Source organism: Zootoca vivipara, chromosome 9 (assembly GCF_965207765.1).
Source record: "Zootoca vivipara chromosome 9, rZooViv2.hap1.1, whole genome shotgun sequence".
NCBI classification, from domain to species: Eukaryota; Metazoa; Chordata; class Lepidosauria; order Squamata; family Lacertidae; genus Zootoca; species Zootoca vivipara.
This window is the reverse complement of record NC_142592.1, coordinates 40,730,210-40,758,209: the sequence shown is the minus strand read 5'-3', so window position 1 is coordinate 40,758,209 and position 28,000 is coordinate 40,730,210. Positions and strand designations below refer to the sequence as shown.

General features: G+C 45.0%; 2 protein-coding genes across 12 annotated transcripts; one reads left to right on the top strand and one right to left on the bottom strand.

Moving 5' to 3' along the window:
• The first annotated feature begins 1 nt into the window (after position 1).
• On the top strand, positions 2–18,330 carry SERHL2 (serine hydrolase like 2). Of its 8 annotated transcripts, none has more exons than XM_060279752.2 (13): positions 2–87; positions 4,733–4,882; positions 5,046–5,159; positions 7,592–7,633; positions 7,889–7,908; positions 8,670–8,744; positions 12,496–12,579; positions 12,779–12,891; positions 13,678–13,757; positions 15,022–15,056; positions 15,639–15,715; positions 16,922–17,015; positions 17,801–18,330. In XM_060279752.2, exons 2-13 carry the CDS (start codon positions 4,735–4,737, stop codon positions 17,918–17,920), a joined length of 1,002 nt encoding a protein of 333 aa, XP_060135735.2. In that variant the 5' UTR covers positions 2–87; positions 4,733–4,734; the 3' UTR covers positions 17,921–18,330. The 8 variants fall into 8 exon arrangements, with proteins under 8 accessions (XP_060135735.2, XP_034982621.3, XP_088508189.1 ...); XM_035126730.3 differs by having other exon boundaries at positions 15,636–15,715; XM_088652063.1 differs by having other exon boundaries at positions 2–532.
• On the bottom strand, positions 11,530–27,358 carry RRP7A (ribosomal RNA processing 7 homolog A). 4 transcript variants are annotated; one of them, XR_015945863.1, is made up of 9 exons: positions 27,284–27,358; positions 26,031–26,173; positions 24,235–24,360; positions 23,462–23,585; positions 21,187–21,284; positions 19,835–20,033; positions 19,154–19,280; positions 14,908–15,756; positions 11,530–12,997 (listed from the first exon to the last, which is right to left on the bottom strand). XR_015945863.1 is itself a non-coding variant. In XM_035126736.3 (8 exons), exons 1-7 carry the CDS (start codon positions 27,345–27,347, stop codon positions 19,195–19,197), a joined length of 840 nt encoding a protein of 279 aa, XP_034982627.3. In that variant the 5' UTR covers positions 27,348–27,358; the 3' UTR covers positions 11,530–12,997; positions 19,154–19,194. The 4 variants fall into 4 exon arrangements, 3 of the variants coding, with proteins under 3 accessions (XP_034982627.3, XP_060135738.2, XP_034982625.3); XM_035126736.3 differs by lacking the exon at positions 14,908–15,756; XM_060279755.2 differs by lacking the exon at positions 11,530–12,997 and having other exon boundaries at positions 15,603–16,371.
• Positions 27,359–28,000: the final 642 nt, after the last annotated feature.

Below are 28,000 nucleotides of genomic sequence, written 5' to 3'. Positions count from 1 at the left end.
CAGCTGCAGATGGGGGAGAAAAGAGCGAGAGGGAGAGAGAGTTGCTTTTATTCGCACAGCTTGAAAGCCAGAAATCTGCGTCGCGCGGTGAGTGACTTGGCCGGATCATTGCAGCGGTTCCTGCGGGTCCGGCGCCTCGTACTTTCACGTCGTTACTTTCCCCTTCTTAATTATTAAGCAAAGTTTTCAGTCTTCCAATTTGTTAATGCTCGACAGAGTTGGCGCTGGGTTAGCAGCTTTGGAGATGGAAGAAATCCCTTCCGCGGGCCTGTCCAGTTCTGTATTTCTAGTAGGAAAACGCCAACAGAGACTTTTCGAGCCTTTAACGCGCATTCTTGAGTGTTCAGGATTGTTAGGGGGCGTCCCTTGGTGACGGCAGGGCAGGCCGCGGGCTGCACAACTTGTTGCAAAGTCCACCGTGTCTGACTCGACAATTTGTGCTGGGACTCTGTGTGAGACGCAGTGGAGAAGAGGGTGCCTCTGAGCATGTGCAGCGGCGGACCCAGCCCTTTGCCACCGGATCCACTCACCGGTACAGATTCACAACTTTATTGTGCTTTATAGATAGTCCTGACCCCAGTGGGCTTGTTTTAGAAATTAAGCTTAATTGGGATGTATGGGCACAGATGCGTGCAGTTAAAGTAGGTTAGCTAGTAGCCCTCCGATGTTGTGTCCTGCATTTCATAAGGGTGTGAGAGGTCAAAGCTCAAGCAGGTAAAACTGCAGCTGCCTTAGATTCTCATTTTCCTCCTCTCTTGCACAATAACCATATAAGTACTGATGCAATAGCATTGATTGAAATATTTATTGGTAACTTTTAGGCACCCGCAGTTAAACTTGTTTCTCAGCTTTGATGTTAGCTGTGCTCTATGGAGGGAATGCATATAGTCCTGGACTTAAAAATGCAATTTCCACTTAGGCTGCTTTTAATAATAATAATAATTTGTTATTTATACCCCACCCATGTGGCTGAGTTTCCCCAGCTACTCTGGGTGGCTCCCAAAAGAATTAAAAGCACAATAAAACATCAAACATAAAAAACTTCCCTAAGCAGGGCTGCCCTCAGATGTCTTCTTCTTTTCTTTTTAGAAAATAGATTTTTATTGGTTTCTTTCTTTAAAAACGTTAGCACACAACATGTTTACAGAAAAAAAAATATTCATACAAAAGAATCATTTACAGTAGAGAAAAAGAAAAAACACAAAAAACAAGACAAAAACAAAAAACAATAATTTATTAAACAATCATTTACGTCTTCTCTATATTGACTTCCAGTTTTCCTCTCTGTAATTTACAAATATTAACCTTACCATTTCACACAATTCTTATTCTATTTACATTATTATCTTTCCTTTAACTTCAATTTGGGTTCAATTATGTTCTGCCATTTGGATTTTGGATATCTTATTATTCAATATATAATCATCAAAAATCCTCCATTCCTTTTTTATTTTTTGTTTTGTTTGCCCTCTGATTCTTCCAGTGAATTTTGCTAGCTGTGAGTATTCTTTCATTAGAATTTGCCACTCTAGTATGCTGGGTGTGTTTCTGCTTTTCCAATTTCTCGCGACTAGTACTCTTGCTGCTACTATTCCGTACATTAACAGCGTTCTATTGGCACTTTTGATGTCCTCTGGAATTATATTTAGAAGAAACATTTCTGGTTTCTTTTTAGATGCACGTTTTATCATTTTCTTTAGTTCTTCATAAATCTCATTCCAGTATTTACACATCTTTGGATATTTCCACCACATGTGTATTTGTGATCCTATTTCCGCATCACACCTCCAGCACCTAGATGATTGATTTTTATACATTTTGGCTAATTTATCAGGTGTTTGATACCACCTGTACACCATTTTTAAGATGTTTTCCTTCAAATTATAACAGGCGGTAAATTTTAGGTCAACTCTCCACAGCCTTTCCCACTGCTCCATGAGGATGTTATATCCAAAATCTTGAGCCCACTTCACCATTACTGATTTGGTTTGCTCTTCAATGAGTTCCCACTCCAGCAGCAGGTCACATATACACGAAATGTACTTTCCGTCCTTTTGTATCAATGCTTTTTCAAATTTAGATTTTTCTTTAGCAATTCCCAATTTTTTGTCTTCATTAAATCTCTAATTTGAAAATATTCAAGCCAATCCGAAAGGTATTTCCCCCCGTCATATTCTCTTAATTTTAACTCATTTTGCTTATTTTCCAATAATTCATGGTACATGGCTGTCTTTTCTTCCATGTTTAACTTTTTGACTATTACTACATTTATCGGTGATGCCCACAGGAGAATCTTCAGTTCTAAAATTCCTTTGTATTTTACCCATATTAAATATAAAGATTTTCTTATTAAATGAGTTAAGAAGCCCCTGTGGACTTTAACCTTCTCATAGAGCAGATAAGAATGCCATCCAAAACGGTTTTCCACCCCTTCCAGGTCCAGCAATTCTGGATTCTCCAAGGTTAGCCACTCTTTTAACCAGACCAATCCAGCTGCTGCATGATATAACTCCAAATTAGGGAGGGAAAATCCCCCTCTTTCTTTCCTATCCATTAGTAGCTGGTGTTTAATACGTGGCCTTTTACCATTCCATACAAACTTTGTTATATCTTTTCTCCATTTGGCAAAGCATTTCATTCACCCCAATATTGGTAATACTTGAAACAAATACATTAACTTTGGGAGTATGTTCATTTTCAGATGTCTTCTGAAAGTCAGATAGTTATTTATTTCCTTGACATCTGATGGGAGGGCGTTCCACAGGCTGGGCGCCACTACTGAGAAGGCCCTCTGCCTAGTTCTCTGTAACCTCACTTCTCGCAGGAAGGGAACCACCAGAAGGCCCTCAGAGCTGGACCTCAGTGTCCAGGCAGAATGATGGGGGTGGAGACGCTCCTTCAGGTATACTGGGCTGAGGCCATTTAGGGCTTTAAAGGCCAGCACCAACACTTTGAATTGTGCTTGGAAACGTACTGGCTGTTTGAAGCAGGGGTCCTGTTTCCCACCTATGTTGGTTCTTGTGGGAAGGGAGTGGTGAGCCTGGGCAAAACAGACACCTAAAGGTTCCACCTCAATGCCAGGCTTTGGTTTGAGGCAGCCTTGAAAAGCCTTCCAAATGGTTAATTGTGCAGTAAATTTTCTTTTCTAATGGCGTTTGTGGGGTGTGTGGGTGCGTGCGTGTGCACACACACACATCTAAACCAGTGGTGGGCAAAGGCAGCACTGCAAACTGAGAATAAGAACCTGAATATTGAGACTTGTGAAATGTCATCAGTGTTCAATCAGCATTCCATAAATGTAGATGTCACTAGCAACATTTTACTGTGTTTTTATATGTGCTGTAAGCCACCCAGAGTGACTGGGGAAACTCAGCCGGATGGGCGGGGTATAAATAATAAAATTATCATCATCATCATTATTGGCTATTATTATTATTGGCTACCCATAAGTGGGTGAGTGTAAAAGAATGATGGCTCATGTTGGCTGAGGCAAGAAAGGCAAGCACCATTCCTCTTGATCACCTCTGACCTGCTCAGAGACATTTTGTTGGGGTGTGGTGGCTCAGCCTTTGACTTTAAGCTAATCCTGGAAGCCCATCATCTTCTCTATATTTTTTGCCTGGCAATGAGCTGAGAAGCTTTTGGAACTTTGGGGAAGAGCAGCAGAAACTCAGTGAGTTAAGAAGCACTTAATCATTGTCAGGTTCCAAATATCCCTAGGGGCAGACCATCCCAATGGGTCACCCATTCCTGCATCACTGCAAGCCTAAACTTCACCAGGAACTGATCTAACCAAGAGAGCAGGGTCACTCTGACCTCCCCTGCTGCTGGACCAGAAGCCGGACGGGAGCAAAGACCAAACGGGAGCTATGTGTGACCACAGTGCTATGGAATTCAGTCATGCTGAGTAACCAGTTGAGCAACCACGTTCTAAGACAATTGTACCATTGGAGGGGAGAGTTCAGGGTCGGTTGTCAGTTCACTTCTCAGTGAATGCTTTCTCTCATTCACCCTTCCCTCTTTTTTTTCTCCCAAGGGGAAGGAAAAAAGGGAGTATTTTATTGTATATCATACACAATAAGGGCTCATAAAACGATCGCAAGCAATAGACGCTGAAAAACTAGAATGACTTGAAACTGTAGCACCATGAAGCACTCAGTTCCATGAGGTGGGGAGATCATGTTAAAAGCATGCCCGAAAACAGCCGTCACTACCCTGGCACCCTCCAGGTGTTTTGGACTACAACTCCTGTCAGTCCCAGCCATTACAAAACATCTGGAGGGTAGCGCACTAGCAAACGTTGCCTGAAAACACAGTCTTTACCATCTTTCTGAAGGGGGGTGGGAAGAGGCAGGCAGGCAGCCAGACAAACCTGCACTGCCTGATATATTTGTTAGATGCACGGGGCCAGAATCTGTTTATCGGCTTGTTGTTATTTATTTATTACATTTCTATGCCACCTTTTCTCTCCAGCTGGTGCAGATATTTCTCCTCCCCAATTTATTATCACACCAATCCTGCAGTGTAGGCTAGGCTGAGAGATGGTGTGACTGGCCCAAGGTCACCCAGTGATTGGAGATTCAAACCCTGGTCTTCCAGGTCATAGTCCAACACACTAACCATTATGCCACAGTGATCAGCGCTGGTGTCCAGTGGTTATGAGACATAGGTGAGACTGCCTTCTCTGCTTACACTATCATCACCAGGAGACGCTTCTGTTGTTTCATTTCAGACATGATCTCAGAGTTTAAGTTAATGGTCCCCTGGGGCCACATCGCAGCCAAGGCATGGGGATCTCCACAAGGCCGCCCTGTCCTCTGTTTGCACGGATGGCTGGACAATGCAAACACTTTCAACAAGCTCATCCCCTTACTTCCCAAAGGTAGGATTCGTCCTTGGGTCCTGTGTTGTTTATTTCTTTATTTAAACAGCTGACTAACAATAGTAAGTTAATACAAGTAACTTAATACAATGAAATTGTAGTATGTTATACAGGAGTGTGGTTTGGCACTTGACTTGTTTCTCTTCCCTTTGTTCTCTTTCAGATTGTTACTACATGGCCATTGATCTTGCAGGACATGGCCTGTCATCCCACCGCCCACCTGGGTCAGTCTATCACTTCTTGGATTATGTGGGTGACGTGCGCAGGGTAGCAGCAGGTGAGCCTGTTGGATTTGTTTGTAGCCTGTAGGCAGTTTGAATTTCTCAGTGGCCTGGATCTATATTTCTCCTGGCTGCAGTCAAGACAGTTTCTCTCACACTTCCTGATCAACCGAAGCCAGTAAGTTCTCCCCAACCCACTTTCAAGGTCAGACATAAAACTTTGCTTTAATTAGACAGGCTCCAAAGCCTCTAAAATAAAACACTAGTCAAAACTGGCACATACATACAGTTACAGTTTTATAGGTTGTAAATTCTCAGTGTAGCAATTCTCAAGAGTAGGTATAAACCTTTCACCTTAATCTAGTTTGGTAAAACCAGTTAGTAGGCATTGCACTTTGAAATCATTCCTGTTTTTCTTGTTGTGGAAGGCAAATAGTACTCTAGTTAATAATTGTGAATGCCCTTCTTAGATACTAAGGCACAGCCACAGTGCAGAGCCTTGTTGTAGGAAATGTACATTGTTGGAGCTGAGCATCTATGAACATTCCCTGGGCAATTTAATAATACTACTACTACTACTAATAATAATAATTTATTATTTATACCCCGCCCATCTGGCTGGGTTTCCCCAGCCACTCTGGGTGGCTTCCAACGGAAGAATAAAATAATCAATTAAAGATTAAAAGCCTCCCTAACCAGGGCTGCCTTCAGATGTCTTCTAAAAATCTGGTAGCTGTTTTTCTCTTTGACATCTGATGGGAGGGCATTCCACAGGGCAGGCGCCACTACCGAGAAGGCCCTCTGCCTGGTTCCCTGCAACTTGGCTTCTCGCAACGAGGGAACCACCAGAAGGCCCTCGGCACTGGACCTCAGGGTCCGGGCAGAACAATGGGGGTGGAGACGCTCCTTCAGGTATACTGGACTGAGGCCATTTAGGGCTTTAAAGGTCAGCACCAACACTTTGAATTGTGCTTGGAAACGTACTGGGAGCCAATGTAGATCTTTCAAGACCGGTGTTATGTGGTCTCGGCAGCCGCTCCCAGTCACCAGTCTAGCTGCCGCATTCTGGATTAGTTGTAGTTTCTGGGTCACCTTCAAAGGTAACCCCACGTAGAGCTCATTGCAGTAGTCCAAGCGAGAGATAACTACAGCATGCACCACTCTGGAGAGACAGTCTGCAGGCAGGTAGGGTCTCAGCCTGCGTACCAGATGGAGCTGATAGACAGCTGCCCTGGACACACAATTGACCTGTGCCTCCATGGACAGCTGTGAGTCCAAAATGACTCCCAGGCTGTGCACCTGGTCCTTCAGGGGCACAGTTACCCCATTCAGGACCAGCGAGTCCTCCACACCTGCCCGCCTCCTATCCCCCACAAACAGTACTTCTGTCTTGTCAGGATTCAACATCAATCTGTTAGCCAGCATCCATCCTCCAACCGCCTCCAGGCACTCACACAGGACCTTCACAGCCTTCACTGGTTCTGATTTGAAAGAGAGGTAGAGCTGGGTGTCATCTGCATACTGATGAACACCCAGCCCAAACCCCCTGATGATCTCTCCCAGCGGCTGCATGTAGATGTTAAAAAGCATGGGGGAGAGGACAGAACCCTGAGGCACCCCACAAGTGAGAGCCCAGGGGTCTGAACACTCATCCCCCACCACCACTTTCTGAACACGGCCCAGGAGGAAGGAGCGGAACCACTGTATGACAGTGCCCCCAGTTCCCAACCCCTCTAGACTTTCCAGAAGGATGTTATAGCCTATGGTGTCAAAAGCCGCTGAGAGATCCAGCAGAACTAGGAAACAGCTCTCACCTTTGTCCCTAGCCTGCCGGAGATCAACCAGTGCGACCAAGGCAGTTTCAGTCCCATGATGAGGCCTGAATCCTGACTGGAAGGGATCTAAATGGTCCGCTTCTTCCAGGCGTGCCCCCTTTTAACCAGGAACATCCATTTCTTCCTTTGCAGCTTGTTAGCGGCCTGTTTTTCAAAGAACTCAATCAGACATTCCCTTTTAATTATTTTGTCCAGTAGCACCTTAGAGACCAACTAAGTTTGTTCTGGGTATAAGCTTTTGTGTGCATGCACACTTCTTGAGATACCTATCTGAAGAAGTATCTAAAGAAGTGTGCATGCACATGAAAGCGTATGCCCAGAACAAACTTAGTTGGTCGCTACGGTGCTACAGGACAATTTTTTTATTCATTTCGACTGTGTCAGACAACATGGCTACCTACCTGTCTCTTGCCTGTAACAGCCTACACTAGCCTTCCCCAACCTGGTGCCTTCCTGATGTTTTGCACTATGATTTCCAGCTGTGCTAGGTGTGGCTGTTGGGAGTTGTTGTGCAAAACATCTAGAAGCACAAAGTTGAGCCATGATGTGGCTAATGTTTGTATTGTGATGCTGCTGATTGCCTGGGGGCTTGTGAAACCTGGGCTATCTGGTCTTAACTTAGCTTCTCCTTTTCTCTTTTTTTATTTTTTTAGCATTGAAATGGAATCGGTTTACCCTTATGGGCCACAGTTTGGGTAAGTGACTCTTGTCCCCCGAGGAAGCTTGTGTTTCTCACACATAAGTGAATCCTCAACTTCCTGCCATTTCTCTTCCTCTTTAGCAAATCACTGCACCTCTCCCCCTCCCCCCTTCCTTGTTTGTTCACTTATCAAATGATAGTCCTGTTCTCTCATTGCTGGTCAATTTGGACTATATGGACTATATGGGTGGTCCCTGTGGTTCATACTCTGTGTTCATATATAAACCCGACTTCCTTTTCTTTCCTACAGGTGGGAGTATTGCAGGCATGGTGAGTATATTCTTCTCCGGGCATTTTCATTATTCCCTCTATGTAGCAAGAACAACACCATCCATCCAACAAGAGGAACATATCAGAAAGCTTGGAAGAATTCTGTGCAGAAGTGCATTAGAAAAAGGAAAAACAAGAAGAAACAAACCTCCCCAAACAGCCCAATGAGAATTGAGTGACCACACAATGCTGAGTTGGGATGGAGGATAAAATTTTGGGGTGGGGGAAGTAGGAATAGAAGGGCTGGAATCTTCAACAGCGGCACCATAGACTGCAACACTGTGCTGTGGGTCCCACTAATCTACACTAAGAGCAATCTCCTTTCTCTGAGTGCTGGTCTTTATGTTCCCCAAGAGGGACGGGTTGGCAGGCTCAAGACCCTCAGCTTTTCAGAAGTACAAAAACATACTGTATTTAGGAAACAAACTCTTAATAGAAGAGGGATTTTTTAAATTAAAAAATAGCCCAGTGAAGACTGAGCATGCTCACATCGAATGCTATCTGGAAGTTTAATAGAAAACCAAAGGAAGTGGACAAAACTAGACCATCCTCCAGAGGAGTATTCTACACTGCAACATTTTGTTGCAGTACTCACTTATCTATACTGTATAGAAATGTCTCTTCTCAAAGCGCAGTTTCTTTCTGTGACAAACACACAAGAGAATAAGAAATGCTATCTAGGCAGAGGTGATAGAAATTACACTTTTTGTTCCTGCAGTAAAAGAGCTAAACTTCCTTTCTTTTTCCCTCTGTCTTCCTAGTTCTCTTGTATTTTCCCCGAACTGGTGGACAAGCTGATCCTGGTGGAATCCTATGGTTTTTATCCCGCACCTCAGGTTAAATTCAATTTTTTTCCTGCTACCCTTGCAGTATAGTTGAGAGAAATGGCATGAACTGAAGAAGCTATATAAGTTTCTTTGCTAATAGAAGTTGGTTATTTTTGAGGTAGTGTTGAGCCTGGCGTGGGGCATATGGGAAGCAGCCCCACCTCTGCCCTCCTTTATAAGGTGGAAGGCTAGTGGGTACATGGCAAGTAGGTTGGACAAAATACTTGTGCCCTTTTGACAGTGCCCAGGGCTGCTGCTGTAGATGCAACACCACAACTATTTGCTTTACTCAGGACTAGGCTAGACGCTAAACACAATTTATGTAATTAGCCATTTTTAAAATCACTTCCGGTCTACTGCCAGCGCCGATCAGCGGGGTTTGTCTTGAGCTCCGAGACAACCCGGCTCTGCGAGGGGGGGGGGAGCCGCGAAAGCGACGCGGCTGCCCAAAAGAGCCCCATATAGTGCTTTATGGGGACGAGGTGCTTAGCAGCGCCCGGATCCCGACTCCCCTACTCTCCGGTAAGCTCGGCAAGAGCCCCAGCAAGAGTGGGGTGGTAGTCGTGGGGGCCATCTTAAGCGTCATTGTTATCCTCGCAGTAGCGAAGCTTCGTGCCGGCGGCGGAGAGCGGTAGATTCTTTCATAATAAAAGAAATTAAAATCTGGAAACCGTGAGTTAAAGAATTGAAGAAAAGTTTAAGATTTGATAGATTTGGCCACGGAAGAGGTTAAAAAAGGAAGTCAACCTCCTCTAATTGTGAGACTGTGATACAGTAACTTGATCCCTTGCCAGGAAAAGTGAAAGGAAGCATTTAATTTATTAACAATTGGATTTTAAAGAGCCCCCTCAGGAAGCCAGATCCAGGGCTCTAGAGGAATCAACGATTGAATTTTGGGATTTTGAATTGCTAAAAAGTAAAATGAGGTGATTGAAAGAAACTTAAAGGACAAAGTAACCAGATTGGGCAACAAAATGGATTACAATGTTTTGGAATAAGCCTTCCGCCATTTCATGCTGTGTAACTGGTTGGTTTCCCATGGGACTGGAAAAGATAAGATGGCTTCGGACCCAGCAGCTGCAAAAGATCAGCCTTGGCAAAAGATATTTTCAGAGCTTCGCGACATTAGAAAGGGATTGAATTCGTATACCGCTTTGCTGCGGGAATGTACTTTGTCGCAGGAATATAATAAACAACCAAGAGAGGTGAATGGAGAAAGCAGCACGGAAAGAAGAATTGGCATTGAAGTTGTAAAATCGGACGTTGAGGAAAAAAAGGAAGCACCAACATCGGACATTCTTATGACGTATGGAGAACTGGCACAACATGAAGAGGAAGAAGAAGAAGAATGGCAGAATGTTCCACAACTGGGAGATGTGGAACAGAAAAAGGACTGGACTCAAGAACTCCGGCAAGCAGCAATGTAACCCAGCAGAGCCTGAGGCGAGGAGGAGGAGGGACGCCATTGCGTTGCTGTGAGGTGACTCCCGCCCGCCATACTCTCCTCCCCCTCCAGCCACAGACTGACTCGCTCTGTGGTGGCGCTGCTGCCTGCCTGCCTTCCTCGCCGTTGACAGGGGTGGCTCACACGCTTTCTTACTTATTGAGGGAAGTGGGGGGGAAGGGGTGCAGGGAGGAGAACAGGAAGGTGACAGGCAGCTGTGGCGGCAGCAACAGCTGAGGTGAAGTGAGGCAGTGAAGGCAGGGGACGAAGAGGGCAGTGAGTGCAGATCATCTCCTTTTCGTTATTATATCATTTGGCTCCCCACAGAGGGAATGGCTCATGCTGGGGCTGTGGGAAGCGACGAGCCCTTGCTGGGCACCTCCGGCCGCAGAGACTTGGGTGGCGGTGCTGGTGATGCAGGACGCGCCGTCAGATTTGTGTTGCGTGCGCAAAACCCGTCTATCAACTGTTCCCTTGCAGCCAGAAGCCGCAGCAACAGCAAATCCACACCAGCCCTTGTCGCAGCCACTATTAACACCGCTGACTATCTCAGGCTAGCGGAAGCAACAAATCCCATGACACCAAAATGCACTGACTATGGATAAGACGCCCTCCCATTTTTTGATGTTTGTTTTGAGGGGGGGAAAACCTTGTCTACTACACGGAAAAGTACGGTCGTCGTGGATTATCCCTTTTGTTAGGGAACTCACACCCCTTTCCTTTAGTGCTGTAGATTTCCAGAGTTATGAGGCAGACTTGCAAAGAAGAGAAGCACAACAGTCTGAACATGTTGTCAAAGAAACCGGAAGTCCGTGGTTACTGTGATTCCTGCTTTGCAAGAGTTTAGACTAGATGACCCTTTGGAGTCATTCCAACTCAACAATTCAGTGATTCTATTGGAAGGATGCTACAGTTCAGGCTTAGCATCACGTGTAGATTTAGGACCAGTCAGTGGTTCAATTAACTTTGAAAACAGCCATTCCCAGAGGTATGTTAATGACTGAAAACCAGCAAGGAGCAAGAAAGGTGACTGCTACCTCCCTGTATGATGAGACTTCTCTACCACTGCCACTTTAAGGTCTTTTAAGTGCTGGCTTTAATCAGAAAATAGATTCTATGCAACAACAGGTGCAAGAATAACCTTAGCTCAGGTTTGGAAACAAGACCAAATTCCAACGATAGAGGACTGGCGTAAGAAGATGGTGGAATACATGGGGATAGCTAGATTAACATCGAAAATAAGACAGCAAGATAACGAAACGTATGAGAGAGAATGGGGAAAATTTGTGAAATATATGGACAAGGTTTTGGAAACGTGAACAAACCAGCAGAATGAAAACAACCTCATAATTAAAACTTAAAATTCTTTATTGGTCATTTAGGAAGAATAACAAATTCAATGTATAACCAAATAAGACCGTTAGATAAACATACATGGTATACAAGCTGGAATGACATAAGTATGAAAACGGAATTTAGATGATCGTTAAAATATGGAAAAAAGTGGACTCAGGATTTAATGCATAAAGAACGTTAAACTGCGCACGTTAAAGTAAGACTTTCAAAAGGCAGATGAAGGTAGGGTGGAAGTCACATTTCAGTATTTGCATTTTAATGTCAGTTTTACGGAAATGTTTTATTTTTCTCTTTTTTTATTTCCCAGCTTGTTTTTGTCATGTTTTATTATATATTTTTATTTTATTTTCTCTACTTTCTGGTGTGCTTTTTTTACTTTTTCTTTTCTTGTATTTTGAAAGAAATTTATGTATATACAAAGTTAAGAAAAATGTTGTGCATGTGTAATGAATTTGGATATTGGATATGGAAAACTAAATAAAAATTACTGTGAAAAAAGAGAGAATTTGATCTATAACTCAGGGGTCTTCAAGAGGTCTGTTATACTAATACAGCATTGTTCTGTCTGAGGCTGGGCGATGTCTGGTTTTCAACATCGTGATATGTCACGAGCTAAATAAGGGTGGAACTATGTAGAGGCATTGACTGGCTTCACAGTTTTTCCCACAAAGTGACTTTTGCACACACATCATGATTTGCAATATATTGGCAGGTCAAAAATTATGAAACCAACATCACAATATGGACTTCAAACTGATTTGGGATGATATATTGATATTCCGCCCAGCCCTAGTCCTGTCCGATGTTTACTGATTGCACAGAATGACATGAGCTTAATCAGGACACGTTTGTGTGTGTGACTTTAAGGGAATTTAATTGGCTCTCATTCCTAGGAGGATTTCCTCCCACAAAATCCACTGCCCAGGCTCTGTTATTGTTTGTTGGCTCTCTTGTTGGCAGGGTTATCAAAGGGGCCCGGGATTTCATACAGAAAAGAAGCAGAGGTTCCTGTTCACCCCTAGAGATGCTTTCTCACGTTTAGAGGTGAGGTTGAAAGGCAGCATGGCATTGGAAGTGAGGCCTAGTGGTGTCAGGGTGCATAGAAAGAGCTAACACTTTTAATTCCTTAATTTTTGTCTTACCTTCCCAAGAAGCTAATATTAATGTTGTTGTTCTGTATACCTTGTGAGGGGCTTTGGGTGTAAGAGCCTTCTGAAAGCAGATGACTATGTCTGATTTATAGGAATTGGAGAAGATTTGCAAGTCCCAGCGGGAGGTAATTGAGGAACTGCTGAATTTTGAGACGAGCAAGTACCATTCCCCCAAAGTACGCAGTCCTGAAGCAGCCCTTCAGAGGTGAGTTCCCTTCTTTGGTCTCTGGCAACTGTTGGGTGTTTTGTCCCTGGGGGCACAGCAAGGTATGTCCTGCCAAACATAGCTGCCTCTTTCCAAATCCATTATTCTGCAAAAGGAAATGTTCTTTTATTTTATTTATTGCATTTATATCCCACCTTTTTCTCCAAAGAGTTCGAAATGGTGTGCATGATTTCCCTCCTCCTCATTTAATGCCCACAACCCTGTGAAGGTAGTTTCTTGCTCAGAGGCAGTAACAGGCCTAAGGTCACCCAATGAGCTTCATAGCTGAGTGAGGATTTGAACCCTTGTCTCCAGCACTCTGACCACTGCACCATACTGGCTCCCTTGCAGAATTAAAAACAAGATATTAGAATGGGGGAGAAAAGACAACCAAGGAAATGGTGTTCAGAACTTAGGTACTTAGCTAAAATGCCTTCCCAAACCTAACTTAGTTGTGTTCATTAATTTCAGTGGTTCCACTCTCAAGTAAAATTTGGTTGAATACCACCCACTTTTCCCGTCACCCCTCAAAAAGGAACATAACAGGTGCCTCTGGTTCATATCAGTGATTTGTCAGGTCCAGGGCCCTGTTTGATGGCATTGAATGCTTTCTGAAGTGTACAAGGCATCAATGTTGTACAAGAGCTGAACATAGATTCAGGATGGACAAATGTGGCTGGGTAACATTTGATGAGATGAGGGATTAGTTGGTGGCATTACCAAGAATGCAGTTCTTGCCTGCATCTTACTGACAAAATTGTACATCTTTCTGCTTGACTTGCCTAGGTTAATGGAAGCAAACAGCCAGCTAACAGAAGAGAGTGCCAAGATACTGCTGGAGCGAGGGGCTTCTGAGGTGGCGGGAGGTAAGTGGCTCCTGCCATTAGGGGAGCAGAGCTTGGTGGCAGAGCAAATGGGAGGTCTCAGGTTTAACAGCTGGCATCTTTGGTGCCAGGGTACTGTTGCAATCTTGTGTGAGACACTAGAGACCTGCTGCCCATTGCACTAATAGCTAGCTGGCCTGGTGGTCTGACTCTGCCTGAAGATCTAAAATGATCTAGCAGCAGACATCCCCAAACTTTGGCCCTCCAGATGTTTTGGCCTACAACTCCCATGATCCCTAGCTAACAGGACCAGTGGTCGGGGAAGATGGGAATTTTAGTCCAAAACATCTGGAGGGCCAAAGTTTGGGGATGCATGATAGCACAATCGGTGGCGCATTCGGTGGCTAAATATTCAGAACTGATCTTGTTTGTATGATAGTACTGACATGCTGCCTTCCAAGGCAATTTATGAAGGGATTTTTGAAACCATAAAAGCTATACAAATAAAGCAAACAAATTACAAAATTTATAAACAGCAGCAGTTGAAATTAAGAAGTTTACTAAGGTCTAAGTTAAAACCCATTTCAGTCCAGAGGTGCTACTTATGGGAGGGAGTTCTTAGGCGCTGAAAAGAACAGTCTCTAGGTTCACCAGTCTGATGGATTTTAGCCACAATCTCTGAGCGGGTCTTTGCAAGGCCATTCTTAAGGCCAATCTTCAAATAACCTTGTCCAAACAGTTTAGAGCTTTACTTTTTACCACCAGCAATTTACACTGAGCCTGGAAACAAACAGGCAGCTAATGCAACTGAAATGGAATATGTGCTATATGCTCCATGTGCCTGTTGTCCACAAACATCCTAGTGTCACGTTCTGTACTAGCTGAAGTTACCAGGCCATGTTTAAAGGCAGCCCCATACAGTCCAGTCTGGCTGCAACCAGGGTATGTGCCACTGAGGCAAGGTCCACTTTCTGCAGAATGGGTCACAGATGATGAAACAACCTAAGCTGCTAAAAGGCACTCTTAGTCACCAACACCACCTGTGAGGCTTCCATAGATAGTGTCCAGGAGACATCCCCCTGCCCCCGCCAATATAAACCTGGTCTTTTAGTAGTTGTGCATCCTCTTACAGAACACTCTGCAGTCCTCTTTCCAGGTATTTAAATTTAATTTAATTGCCAGTTAAACTTACCGTTTATAGAATAACTTCCTTCACCCTCAGCTGTGTTAAGAGAAAGAAGCTGGGGGAAAGTTTGCAGAAAAAAAGTTGTACAAAATGTGAGGTGTGATTCTTTTCTTTCTTTAGGTTTGGTTTATAACAGAGATTTAAGAGTCCTTGTGGTAAGTTCTGGTCCTAGTTTTGTTGAATGTTTCCCCCTGTATTTTTCATTCACACAAAGGGTGTTGGAGGTACATAAATTAGTCCTTGCTCAAAGCCCTGCTCTGGCATGGGCTAGCTTTGTTAATGTTGGTCCTCTAACCTTAGTTTCCTCATTTGTCACAAAAATTGCAGTGAGAGCCTTTGTTGGCTAGATTGCAGAACACAGGAATATTTAATTTCCACCTATTTCTGGCTAACTCTATAGGGCTCTTCTGATGAAAAGCATTTTTGTAGACAACTGGTATTTCAGTTTCAATGGGTCTCCTATGAATTGCCTTAGGGCCAGGTATTGGCAAGAACAATGCCATTTGTGGAGCACCTCCTATTGCCCCCCTGCCCATTGATTGGCAACAGAGGGTAAAGTGGGGTGACCTGCTCCACTTTCTCTCCCCCAATACAGAATAAAGGGGCAGCGCAGTATTGGGTTGATTTTCAAGAATGCATGAAAACCATAGGTTCTAGAAGAAACCTCTTGTATGCTAAGCCAGTCAAACGGACTAGATGAGTTATTTTCCTTATTTGTCATTTTATATCGTAAGCAGCAGAACAGCAGTTTTGTGTCTCTGGATCAATGTTGCACCATCCTGAAGAAAATCAAGGCCGATATACTGATGATCAGGTAAGTGACATGCAGATGTAACCAGTGCCTAGTAGATCTGCCTGAGAGAAAAAGAGAGGCAGGGGCAGAGAATGAAGAAAATTGGATTGCTTCACTGATCAGCCCCAAGCATAAGACTGAATCGGCCGTCCTTAGAGCACTCCTGTAGAGCCTAAACCTTGTTGCAGAGTAGTATTGAAGTGCAGTGCAGTCTTACGCATGTTTACTTCAATAAAGTCCTACTATTATCAGTAGGCCTACTTCCATCTGGGTCCACGGAGCATCACTGCTTTAACAATCATGAAAATATATTGAGCTGCTGGACCCAGCTTAGCCACGTTTAGCCAATTTAGTTTGTTGTTGGCATCTGTCTGTCTTGAGGGACAATGGAGTGCACCTCTGGGGTGAAGTCAAACAGCTGCGTTAGCAGCACTTAAGTGACCTTCCCGTGGCACAACCCTGGGCAGTGTATGGAGGTTCTGGGCTGCCCAGATGATGTCCCCCTTCTCGGCTTCTCTGATGTGGTCCAAAGGGAAGCAGAGCAATATGTTTGGCACCAGCTTGGCTGCAGTAGTTACTGGAAGGAGGCGTACAGGGCGCCATCCAGCTGTCTTAGGGACTCCATTCTGGATTTGTGCAGGGTTTGCTCCTTAGCCTGTTCTTCTCCAGAAGATATTCTGCAAGGCAACGGAGGTTTAGGATCAGTTTTTCCCCTCTCCCAGATGGCTCCCTTTCCAGGTTGACAAGCCCTACCTGCCTCTCACTTCTCTCTGCACTGCGTGCAAAAACCACCTTCTTGTGGTGGACCCACTATTGGTCTCATCCGCTCAATCTGCCAGAGCCTGTCCACATGCAGCGGAAGTCCCAGACTCGCTGAGGATTTGAGACCCAGCAGCTGCACTCACCTGATTTAGCCAGCCAGTTTCTGGGATGTGACCACTGTTGCATGCTTCTAAGTGGCCCAGATGAGAGCTGAGTGCAGGGTGGGGACCAAAGGTGAACAAACTACCCCAGGAGTGCTATCCCCACCGTAACACCCTATACACCCCAAATCTAGTCTATCCTTTTTTTCAATGGTACAAGTGAGAAGGATCAGTTCAGGTTATCCACAAAGCTAATCCAAATCTAGCACCCTCTTTTATTTCTTGGGAAATTCTATCATGCAGATGATTTGAACTTTGTGTTCTTACTTGCAACCAGAACTAAGAGCTGATTGTTTTATTCTAGAGCACAAAATGGGATTTTTACCAATCCTCCTAAAGGTAATATCCCATACTTTGTAGAGCCACTTGAGGAAGCATTCAGGACCAGCCTAAAAGAGGTAAGTGCAAGTCCTGAGGGGAACACAAAGTTGCTTTGAGCCATTTTGCATTGGCTTTGCTGGGCAGCTGCTTTTCTCGCTTGGGGTTTCCCTGTAGTGGCAAAGGAGGCAGCAGGAGTACAGCTGGATACATCCCCCAGTTATGAGATAGGCTTAAGGGGCTGTAGTGGGACTGGGGAACCTCTGGCCTCTTCCTGCTGGCCAACCTTGACAGGTGGTCAGGACAACTTGATGCCACATGATTGACAGGCAGGTTGCCCCACCCAACTGTAAAAATGACAGGGAAGGGAGAAAGAAAGGAGCATGTCTCCCATGTTCTGCCAATGCTCCCCAAATGCACCATTATTTTTGCTTGCCTTGGCTGACCAGGATTTAGCCTCCTGGTTGGATACGTGGACTAAAACGGAGGGGGTCAGGGAGAGAGAAAAAAACAGGGTAGTCTGAGCAGCATTTCCAGTGTGCAGAGGCTCCTTACCTCTCTCTGCCTCTCCCCGGAGTTGAAGCAGAATTATGCAAAATGAGCTCGCACGCAGTATACAGAATGTGAGATTGTCTTCAAGCCCCCACTGAACACAGGTGTGGTTAAGTGTTCAATAAAAGTGCTGAATGGCTTTTGACCCCTTTGCTGCCAGTTGTAGGTGCTTCTGGATGGGCTAATCCAGCCTCCCTATTACAATTCCCTACTCCTAGCATTTAACAACTTTTCTGTTAAGTTTTCATTGTTCCATATTTCTGGCTTTTCTTTCCCATGGTCCATCTCTCACTGTATTCTCCCTTGTTCTTAGCGTTACCAATTTGTGGAAGTTGCTGGCAATCATTTTGTCCACCTGAATGAGCCTCAAGTTGTGGCCGGGATCATCAACACCTTCTTAAATAAGGACCAGAAACCCAGAGCCAGCCTTTAAGCAGTGCCTGCCTACATCATCATGACTAACCCTTCCTAGAGAACAGACGGATGCCTTAGAAAGATTCAGTCCCGCTTTAAATGAGGAGGATGCTGTGGGACTACCTGCAGGGCATCTTGCACAACTGCCTTGTGGCACGGTGGTGACAGCTTGCAGAGACATTTAGCACGAACAATTCTTTGTTCTGTTTCTACTGAACAGCTCAGTCAGATTCAGTTCTTGATGAGTGCCTTAGTCCAGTTACACATATGGCAGGTGAGTGGATTTGTCTTAAAATGTTAATTCATGTACTGAGTTATGATTTTCTGGGCCAGAGCCAGGTGTTCTAACTAGGTAACAACTGTTAGTTCAGTGAATAAAACATTTTAGCCACTCATGCTAGTCTAGGTATTAAAACTAAGTTTGTTGCAGCTTGCACTTGTAGGAGTGGTACTTCTTTCCCTTACAATTAAAAATGCCTCTAAACCAGGGGGTCCTCAAACTTTTTCAGAAGGGAGCTGGTCCACTGTCCCTCAGACCTGGGGGGGGGGGATGAGGGACGACGAGCGGCACGTGAAAGGGCTCCGGAGAGGGGCTGGCACCAACAAAGCCCAGCCCCCTAGGCAGGGCGAGGAGAAGCCAGGAGGAGGAAGTGCCGCTGCTGCCGTGGGAGGGAGAGGTAAAGAACATGCGCTTCCTGGACCATCTGCGGGCTGGATTTAGAAGGCAACTGGGCTTGATCCGGCCTGTGGGCCTTAGTTTGCCGACCCATGCTCTAAACAGTTTTAATCTCTTAAAATAATTGTTTGGTGATACAGGTTGAGGGGATTAATATAGGAGGAGAAAATTTTACTGAGATGATCTTTTTGGCTTCACAAAATAAGACAGGTCTGCTTTTCCAAGGTGCCACTTGCATCCATAGCATAAGCTAGAGAAGCAGCTGTTCAGGTTGTGTGGCACACAAATTGTCCAGTAAAAATACCTACAAAGAAGTCGTGTATTTGTGAAGATGAGAACAAGAAACCTGATGTATATCACAAATATAAAAACAAATATTTACATGTCGGCTTCATTTGAACAGCAGCCTTAGAATTCCACACAGGGGAGGCAGCAGCTTATGAACTGTCAGTGTGACAGCAAATAAGATGATTTCATTTCCAAACCCTCATCTGTCTGCTGCATCCATCACACTCCAGGAGATATTAGAGGGGAAAGGAGAAAAAGTCAAAATTATCCCAGCAATGAGCTTCTTACTGTGGCTGCCATTCTTTTCAGAATAGCTGTAGATCTGCAACTCAGTAGGGCCGAAACTTCCGCTGCGCCCGTAGGAGAGCAATTTTCTGCTTGTCCTCTTCAAACTTTCTCCTCAGTTGAGCTATGTCTGAAAAACACACAAAGGAGAGACTGGATGAGGCAGAGAAAGAACCAGTGTCACAGCAGGAAAAAACTCCTCTAGCATAACCTTCCCCACAGTTCAAGTTCTGGGATGGTTTGATGCCTAAAGATGGTGAAGTTTGCAGACATCTCCTGAGCAAGCATAGTAACAAGAACATGCTACTGTTGAAATAAAAACACTCAGAAGAATGCTGGAAGCTAAAAATCTGCCCTTCCACATAACACCTGACAATCTTAACTGTTCAGAAAACAGCAACTAAGCTTCTTCAGATGTTATATTTTCACCAAAATTCAAGCTGGCAAAGAATACCATAATTACTCGAATGTAATGCACACTTTTTGGCCAAAGTACATCGCAAAAATTAGGGTGCGTGTTAGATTTAATGGCGCCAGCAAATACTTTTTTTGGTTTCAAGATTTTGAAAATTGAGGTGTGCATTAGATTCATGTAAATACGGTATGCTATTCAAATTAGATGACATTCTCTTGCATCAAGTATTCCACAGAATTGAGAAAGCAGATGAAGAGGAAATGACTCACGTTCCCTCTTGGTCTCACGATGCTGCCAAGCATAGAAATTGAGCAGCTCCTTGCGTGCCCTTTTGCGCTTCTCCCTCTCCAGCGTCCGCAAGTTGGCTGCCTCTGTCCGTGGGAGCCCAGGCCTTCGACCTTTCCTTGTCACCTTCACCCACCCTTCCTCATCCGGGATGCCATCTTCCTTCTCAGCTTTGGCTTCTTCCTGCGTCAATAAAAAGAGCAAGCTCAAGCCTGGTCAGGAGAGGCTGCTTTAAGCTCACAGCTTTCCCCTGAGTAAGGCTGGGTAATATACCACCAACTAAACATCGCTATACTGTATACCAAACTATCACAATGTCTGAAATAAGGATGGTTATTAAGGCATTGGCTAGCTTTACTGTTTTCCCCTCGTTGTGATTTTTACACACACACAATATATTGCCAGGTCCAAAACTATGAAACCAATTATCACAATATGGACTTCAAACCAGTTTTGGACAATATATTGATACATCACCCAGCCCTACCCGAGCTCAGAAATGCTGTTTATAGAGTGGTACCTCGACTTACGAAGACTATCCGTTCTGTGGCCGTCTTCGTAAGTCGAAGTCTTCGGTTGTCGAAGCGCCTGTTCTGCGCATGCGTGAAGCGAGATTTCACGCTTCTGCGTGTGCGCCGACCGTGCGCCGTTTCTGTGCAGGTGCAGAATGCACACACGGGGTTGTCGACTTCAGAGGTCGAAACCTTTGGAAGTCGAGTCGTTCGGATGTCGAGGTACCACTGTAATTCAGAAGGTGCCCTGCCCAACTTCACAGCCCGTGAGCAAGAGAGCCCAGTGCAAAGCCTTTTGCTGTGTGAAAAGGGCTTTCTGAAGAAAGCAGGATTGTGTTATCAGCAACCCAGAAATACAGACAATGTGATCCATTCAATATTTCAATTCTAGATTCACCCCAGAGGTGGGGAACCTCTAGCTAACAGACAAATCTTGGCCCACCAGGGGGTCTGATTTGTCTCACAATGTCATTTCCTTCAAAGCATGCCTACCCATCAGCTGACATCACTGTTGGAGAACAGGGTTGACTCCTGCATCGGCTGCACACCCTGTTCCCAACATGGAACAGGATCATGCAGCCAAGTCAGCAGGATTTAATCCCTGCTCATCAGCTGATGAGTGGCCCAAGACACCAGGTGAACTTCATGGCTGAGTATATAAACTCTAGTTTTCCATGCCCTAGTCCAGCACTAATCACTACATCACACTGAGTCTCTACCCAGTCAATGCTAATCATAACCCAGACAGGTGATACTGAATCCAAAGGACCCTTCAAGGGAAGGGCATGCTTGGCTAATACCATTACATTTTTAGCAATGCATACCTTTGCAACCTTCTGGTCATAGGCCTGCATGAAAGCATCCACTTCTGTCTTCAGCTCAGCAGGATCCACAACTGAAGCTGCATATCTAGCAATCCATTCTGAGATTAAAACAAACAATAAATCAGTTTGCAGTGCAAAAAATGTTCAAGACACCAGAAGAAGAAAACAACACAATTTTGGAAACTTTAGAGGCCCTCTTAATACAATTGAAACCAGGGACTCAACAGTGGGGGACAACAACATCAAATTTCAATTACTGCTACTTGTAAGAATGACAGCATGCTGGATTTGAATGCCTCTCTGTGATGGCAAACCCTCTTCTCTCAGGTCAATGAGCAGTGGTTTGCTGGCAGGAGACTGACAGTTCCTACTAGAGGCACCTACGGTTAAGAACTACCAAATACCACTGCACAAACCACTTCCTGCTTGGCTATTTATTTACTTAATTTATATACCACCCTTCATCAAGATATCCCAGGGCTAGTTCACAGAATAAAATAAAAGATAAAACACAAGTAGTTAAACCAGGCATCCCCAAACTTCGGCCCTCCAGATGTTTTGGACTACAATTCCGATCATCCCTGACCACTGGTTCTCTTAGCTAGGGATCATGGGAGTTGTAGGCCAAAACATCTGGAGGGCCGCAGTTTGGGGATGCCTGAGTTAAACCAAAACAAAACAATACCCCCTCCTTCCCACACATTTAAAAGGCGTATTGAAATCAATCCTATTGTTATAACAAGGCCCAGTTTCCCCTATACTCTGAGGTTGCCCCTGTATAGTGGTACCTCTACTTACGAATTTAATGCATTCCGAATGCACATTTGTAAGTCGAAAAAAATTGTAAGTCGAATCTCATAGGAATGCATTGGGAGAAAAAATTCATAAGTAGAAGCAACCCTATATAAAAATTCGTAAGGAAAAAAATCCTATCTAAACCGCATCCAAGATGGCGGACGGAGCGCCATTCGTAAGTAGAAACATTCGTAAGTAGAGGTACCACTGTACTCTGGAAAAGGAGATTCCTTCCATGCCACAGTACATTTAAGTTGGGACATGCTGCTGCTACCTTAATGTGTGCTTCACAGGAAGTATTATCCTTGACAATGCTATAAAACGGGGGTAACCTGCAGTCCAGATCTAGCCTGGCAAGCTGCAGGAAGTGATCCACCAGGCCCTGCTCTTTGTCTACTGATCTGGTTGACAGATAAAGCCCTCTGCCTGATCCTTAGAGAGCAATCTGAGATGGAGAGACAATCCTCCCTAAAGAACAGGCAGAGGGATCGTTTATCTGTGAGCTTAGAGCCAAGCACCACTGCTGAGATCATGGATAAAACCCTCTGCCTGCTCTTTAAGAGTAACGGGCAGCATTTCCCCCACCTTCACTCTAGTGATGGATTGGAGAGGGCTGGAAATGCTTTTCTTTCTTCTCTCTTTCTCTGTGTTAAGTGCTGAGTGACTGCATGTCTAGTGGGGTGAGTGTGTGTGGCCTGCATAAGTGTTGTACAAATAGTGTGCGAACACACATGCACAATACATTGTTGAAACTCACAGCCGGTATATGGCCCTCAGGGAGGTGGTGAACCTTGAAGGTGGCCAAAAAAAAGGTTAGACACCCCTACTATAAGACAATGTCACAGGACAGGAGGTGGACCAGGGAGTGGCTCCGCATTCTCTTCCTTGCTTGTTTGACAAATCAAAGGCAGTCTGACTATACAGCACAGAGGCTGGGGAAAGCCTATGTTCTACCAGGACTGATAATGGTTGTAGATGGAAATGGAAGGCGTGGGGAGTCCTCTGGTAGCAGCCTTGCATTTGTGTGAGACAAGGTGTCCTGCCTAGTCAAGGTGAATGAGGTGCCTGGGGAATGCAAAAGTAATAAAGGATGGGTAAATGTAATCTCATTAAAAGGTGAACACCTAATTTTATTTGTTAAATTAAAGAATGTGTATACTCCTTATTCACAGCCCCCTCTAAGTGGTGTACACTGGCTGGTATATCAGTATTCTATTTCTGTCCCATTCTTTCATGAAGGAGCTCAGGGTAGCTCTTCCCCACCCTACTCTCATCCCAAATGTTACTGCATAGCAGCTCTTATGAGGATTGTTAGGCTGAGAGAGAAATTTGCCAAGTGAGCATCATGGCCATATGGGGAGTTGAAGCCTGGTGTGCCCAACACTCAATTTTTTCCACCAGCCACAAACTAAATCCTTACACACCTGAAGGCCAGCCCAGGAAAAAAGAGGGAATTTCTAGGCATTTTTGGTTAACTTACTGTGAATGCCCGTTTGCACAGGGTGCCTTTCAGAAGATATCACCAGGGGATCCTTTGTTGACAAGGATTTGGCAGCCTGCACCCCAGCAGGACTCTTGAACACAACATAAGCAACCTTGAACCCCTATAAAGCAAGAAGCTTATGATTATGGACTGGGTCTATTTTCACTCACAAACAATCCAAAGAACGAGAGGTTTAGCCAGCCACTGAAACACCCACTCAAGGGGGAAAACACATTCCTGTTGCTCTTTCCCCTGGCTTCATCATGCTTCCTCTCCCTTCCCTCATCAATTTTTACATGAAAAAAGAGAGCCAGCCATACATGCTGCCTCTGAGGTTCGGCTCTGGGTCCAGCTGAATGTGCGCTGCTGGGTTTTTAAACATGGAAGAGGCGAAGAGGGCCGTGCACAGCCTCCAGAGCTGAACACTTGCCACAAAACAGATGTCGTGTGTACTGCCTGCTTTCCTTCCTCCACCACTTGATCAAAGCCCTTTCCCCACTATACTGCTTGGGAAAGGGGAGAGGGTATGTTCAAACTCCACAGTGCAGTTTGGTACTGTTAAAGTAGCAGCCTTTTTGCCTGGCACACAGGCAGATGTCAAATTGCAAGGCTGGCTGAACTTGCAGGGAATGAAGTCCAAGCTGCTGTAACAAGGAGTCAAGCGTTAGCTCCGGTCCTTTTCTTAAGAGTGCTTCCCCCCACACCCCCAAAATGCTACATTCCCACCCACCTTTCCAAATTCCACCCTTCCTCAAGGCTTCAAGGTTTACCTGAAGTGCTTCTGTGTTGAAAAACTTCGTCTTGGGCATTTCTTTCTTTTCTCCCAGGCTTGGCTTGTCACACATCTCCACGGAGCGTACAGGACAGCAGCCCGAGAACAGCCTGGACAAACATTCCTTCAGGCAACAAAATGAAATTCAGGACAATTCATGGCTATAAGAGGGACATTTCCTGAAACCTGAAAATCACACACACACCCATTATCTTCCCTCATCATCTCACCAGCTAGTTACCTCTCTAATATCTGTACTTGATCCTTTGGCATTTCCTGGTTGAAAACCGTCCCATCTTTTAATGCCCTCAACAGTATGCCCTGCTCTGCCCCCTTCCTTTCAGGACTTGGGCTTGCTACGTTCTCTTTCCCATGGCAAAAGTAGTAATAACTGAGGAACAGGAAGCTAGGAAGGGTTACCAATCTTCTTGATTCACATTCACGTATTATTATTTAAACATTAATTCACATTCCAGGGTTCCTCTACAAGGCACTGGTCCCTGGAGGTCACTTGGTAATTCACTCACAGTCTGCAGCAGGCATAGGCAAACTCGACCCGCCATATGTTTTGGGACTACAATTCCCATCATCATTGACCACTGCTAGGGATGATGGGAGTTGTAGACCCAAAACATCTGGAGGGCCAAATTTGCCTATGCCTGGTCTGCAGTCTCCCTCAAGCTGCCACCACCTACTGTGTCATGGAGAAGAGGAAGACTATTCCTCTACACCAGGGTTTCCCAAATTTGGGTCTCCAGCTGTTTTTGGACTACAATTCCCATCATCTGTGACCACTGGTCCTGCGAGCTAGGGATGATAAGAGTTGTAGTCCAAAAACAGTTGGAGACCCAAGTTTGGGAAACCTTGCTCTACACAAAGGCTGGGGAAAATTTGATGCTCCAGATGTTGGACTCCAACTCCCATCAATCCCCACCAGCATGGGATGAGGGGAGTTGTAGTCCAACAATATTAGGACAGTCAAAGGTTCCCCAAGACACATCTGCATGCTTAATTGAGCATATCCACACAAGATATGTTGGGTGATATATACTAACACAGATTTAACTATCTGTGTTTGGGTGGCTTATACAGTTAGTATATCTCAACATATATTTATTATAGAACATAATATCCAGCTTAAGTACAGAATACCGTAGTTAATAAGTGTTCTAATATCCTAACCTAACTATCCTCTTCAAAGCAATTCTAGCTCTTTTACATAGGCTTTATCTTCTCCCTCCTTTTCATCCCATTGGTCTCTAGCTATTGGCATCTCCAGGTATGGCTGGGAATGTCCCAGCTGAAACTCGAGAGCTACATAGCAGACAATTTCTGAGCTAGATAGAACAAATTGACTAGGTATGAGGCAGCTTCTTCAATCATACCCTACCTAGTCATCTACATCTAACAACCAGTTGCAGGCCAGTAGCTACAATCTCCTATGCAGATACTCATATAACCTATATTTTAAGAACACCCGACAACTAGGATAATGCAGCTGTCCCTGGTAATTTTTTGCATTGATAGATAACTCAAATGCAATCCAGTGGCCAGTGATTAGCATCTTCCCATAACTTATGAGCTGTGTATGTCTACTATTTTTGAGATACGCTTTTTAAAAATAGCAAACATCTTCTCCAAGCCAGAAGAACACACAGATTCACCATTCTCTCTTCTACATTTTCTCTGCAGCTCTCCGAATTAAATATCAGTATTTGTTCTCTTCTTGGCTGTCCCAAGTTTACAGGTTGCCGTGGCCCTCATAATCCCCTTCCCCCCCCCCAATAAACTCACCTTTGTACAATATGGGGGAACATTCAAGACAAAAAGTGTGCGGTTTTGAGGCCTCTTCACATCTGTGTCCTCCCTGACTTTGTGCTCCTTCACATAGAGGTAGTGAGGGAAATGATGCTCTTCAGAGAACTTAACTGGAACAGCTAAAAGGAAAATTGTGGAGCAAATAACTATAACCTGGAGGACACTTGGATACATAAAAGACAACAGCCTGCAGACACTAATCATGTTACCCAACCAATGTCTTTTAGAAATGTTTGTTTATTGGTGTGTCTACAAGTGAATGGGGCAAAGTAACACTGAGTGTGGGTGACTGCAGCTAAGTCCTCTTCCTTCACCTTATGTCACTGTGCTGCATCACTTCAGTCATTTTTCTCTTCAAATTTGTTCACTACAGACATTGGAGCTGGACTGGCACAAAAGTGCCTGAAGCAATGGAGCACAGTCTAGAAAGAGGATTCAGCTCCCCTCACTCAAATACATCTTTCATAGTAAAAAAAAACATGCACCCCACCCCATGGTGTGGAGTGTTGGACTAGGGCCTGGGAGACCAGAGATGGGGCAGAGGATAATTTGGTTGCCCAACCCCAAATCCCACATACAAAGCACCACTCATTTTCCAGCAAAAGGCCATTTGTTAATATTTCTCCTTCAGATCCTGACTCTACCCCCCCCCCGATCCTGACTCTACCCCCCCCCCCCAACCAAATCCAAAGCTCAGCTACGGGTACATGTGCAGAAACGTCCTGGCCGATCAACTTGCATGCAGTATGGTTGTGCTTTAAAACCTTCAAAAACTAAAAAAAACCACACCTTCACGTGCCTTCACGTGAAGCGAGTTAGAAAGAACAAACACTATTAATTAACGCTACTTTTTTGGGGGTAGGGGACAGTGGTGTGAGAACCTGTTGCCTAGTCACAGATCCAATAAAGTGTCGAATTTCTCTCCATAATTTATCCGAATTTCTCTATACGGAGCTCCCCATAGGAGGAACAAACACACACCAATAATGCTCTTCGAATACATAATTCTTGCAGAAACACATGAGCTATGGCGAGTGCGGTTTTCCTTGCGGAAGGCAGGGCAGCTGCAGCCCTGTGAGCCGCGGGGAGAGCGAGCCCGGGCAAGCCGGGAGGTCGCCCTGCAGGTCCTTGGAGGCACCTTGAAAGGTGGCGAGCCCACCCCTCGTGGCCCTCCCGCGTCCCCGGAGGAACCGCTATGCCGGCGACCTTGCTCCCCTCCGTTTGCTCACCCGCGTAGCCGAGGGGGGCAGCCGGCTCGCCACCCTCCCCATGCGCCCTCTCGGACGGCGCCATCTTAGTGGACCGGGAGGAGGTGACGTAATGCGGCAGCCCAAGACTATTTGTCGCAAAGGTTTCTGGGAGGAGTAGTTCTTCAGGGTGCCCAGGGTGAAGGTGATAGTCCTAATTCCCGGTGTACGGGTCTGGGTGCTATGAAAAATAGCCGCCGCCTCACCTCTCCAGCTTTCGTCTTTCAATTTAGTGCGGCTCTTCCAGCTCCAGCGCAATCCTATGCCAGTTTGCTGGGAAGCAAAACATGCTGGGTTTAGCGGGACTTACTCCCAAGTGCGCGTGCGCAGGAGCTCCATCGGTATGACGGAGCCGAGTTAGATTCACGCGCATCCTCCCGTTTTGCTCGGTGGTCACAGCTGCGCCCAGGGAACAGGCGCCAAGGCCGAGCTCAGATTCAAATTAAGCCAGTGGCTCCCCGCTCTCCGCCATGAAAATCGCTGAGGGTCTTGGCAATTTAATGATTTTTTTCCTGCCTGATGTTAAGTGTGCTTTGCTAGATGCTATATACTTTTAGTTGTTGTTTTTTTGCTTCATTTGTATTTTATTGCATCACATTTGCATCCAATCTGGAGTGCAATATAAGCAATAGCATACAATTAAATCAATAGTTAATGCAGACATGCCAAAGGCCATCTGAACAAAGACCAAAGGCCACT

Bases quoted from the DNA above. Each gene is read 5' to 3' on its own strand.
- SERHL2 (XM_088652062.1), top strand. From the start codon at position 487: ATGTGCAGCGGCGGACCCAGCCCTTTGCCACCGGATCCACTCACCG. The intron at 533-4,732 runs GTACAGATTCAC...GTTTCATTTCAG, and splicing joins GCCACCGGATCCACTCACCG to ACATGATCTCAGAGTTTAAG. The intron at 4,883-5,045 runs GTAGGATTCGTC...GTTCTCTTTCAG, and splicing joins CATCCCCTTACTTCCCAAAG to ATTGTTACTACATGGCCATT.
- RRP7A (XM_035126736.3), bottom strand. From the start codon at position 27,347: ATGGCGCCGTCCGAGAGGGCGCATGGGGAGGGTGGCGAGCCGGCTGCC. The intron at 23,586-24,234 runs GTAAACCTTGAA...CTTGCTTTATAG, and splicing joins TCAACACAGAAGCACTTCAG to GGGTTCAAGGTTGCTTATGT. The intron at 21,285-23,461 runs GTAAGTTAACCA...TTTTAATCTCAG, and splicing joins TGTGCAAACGGGCATTCACA to AATGGATTGCTAGATATGCA.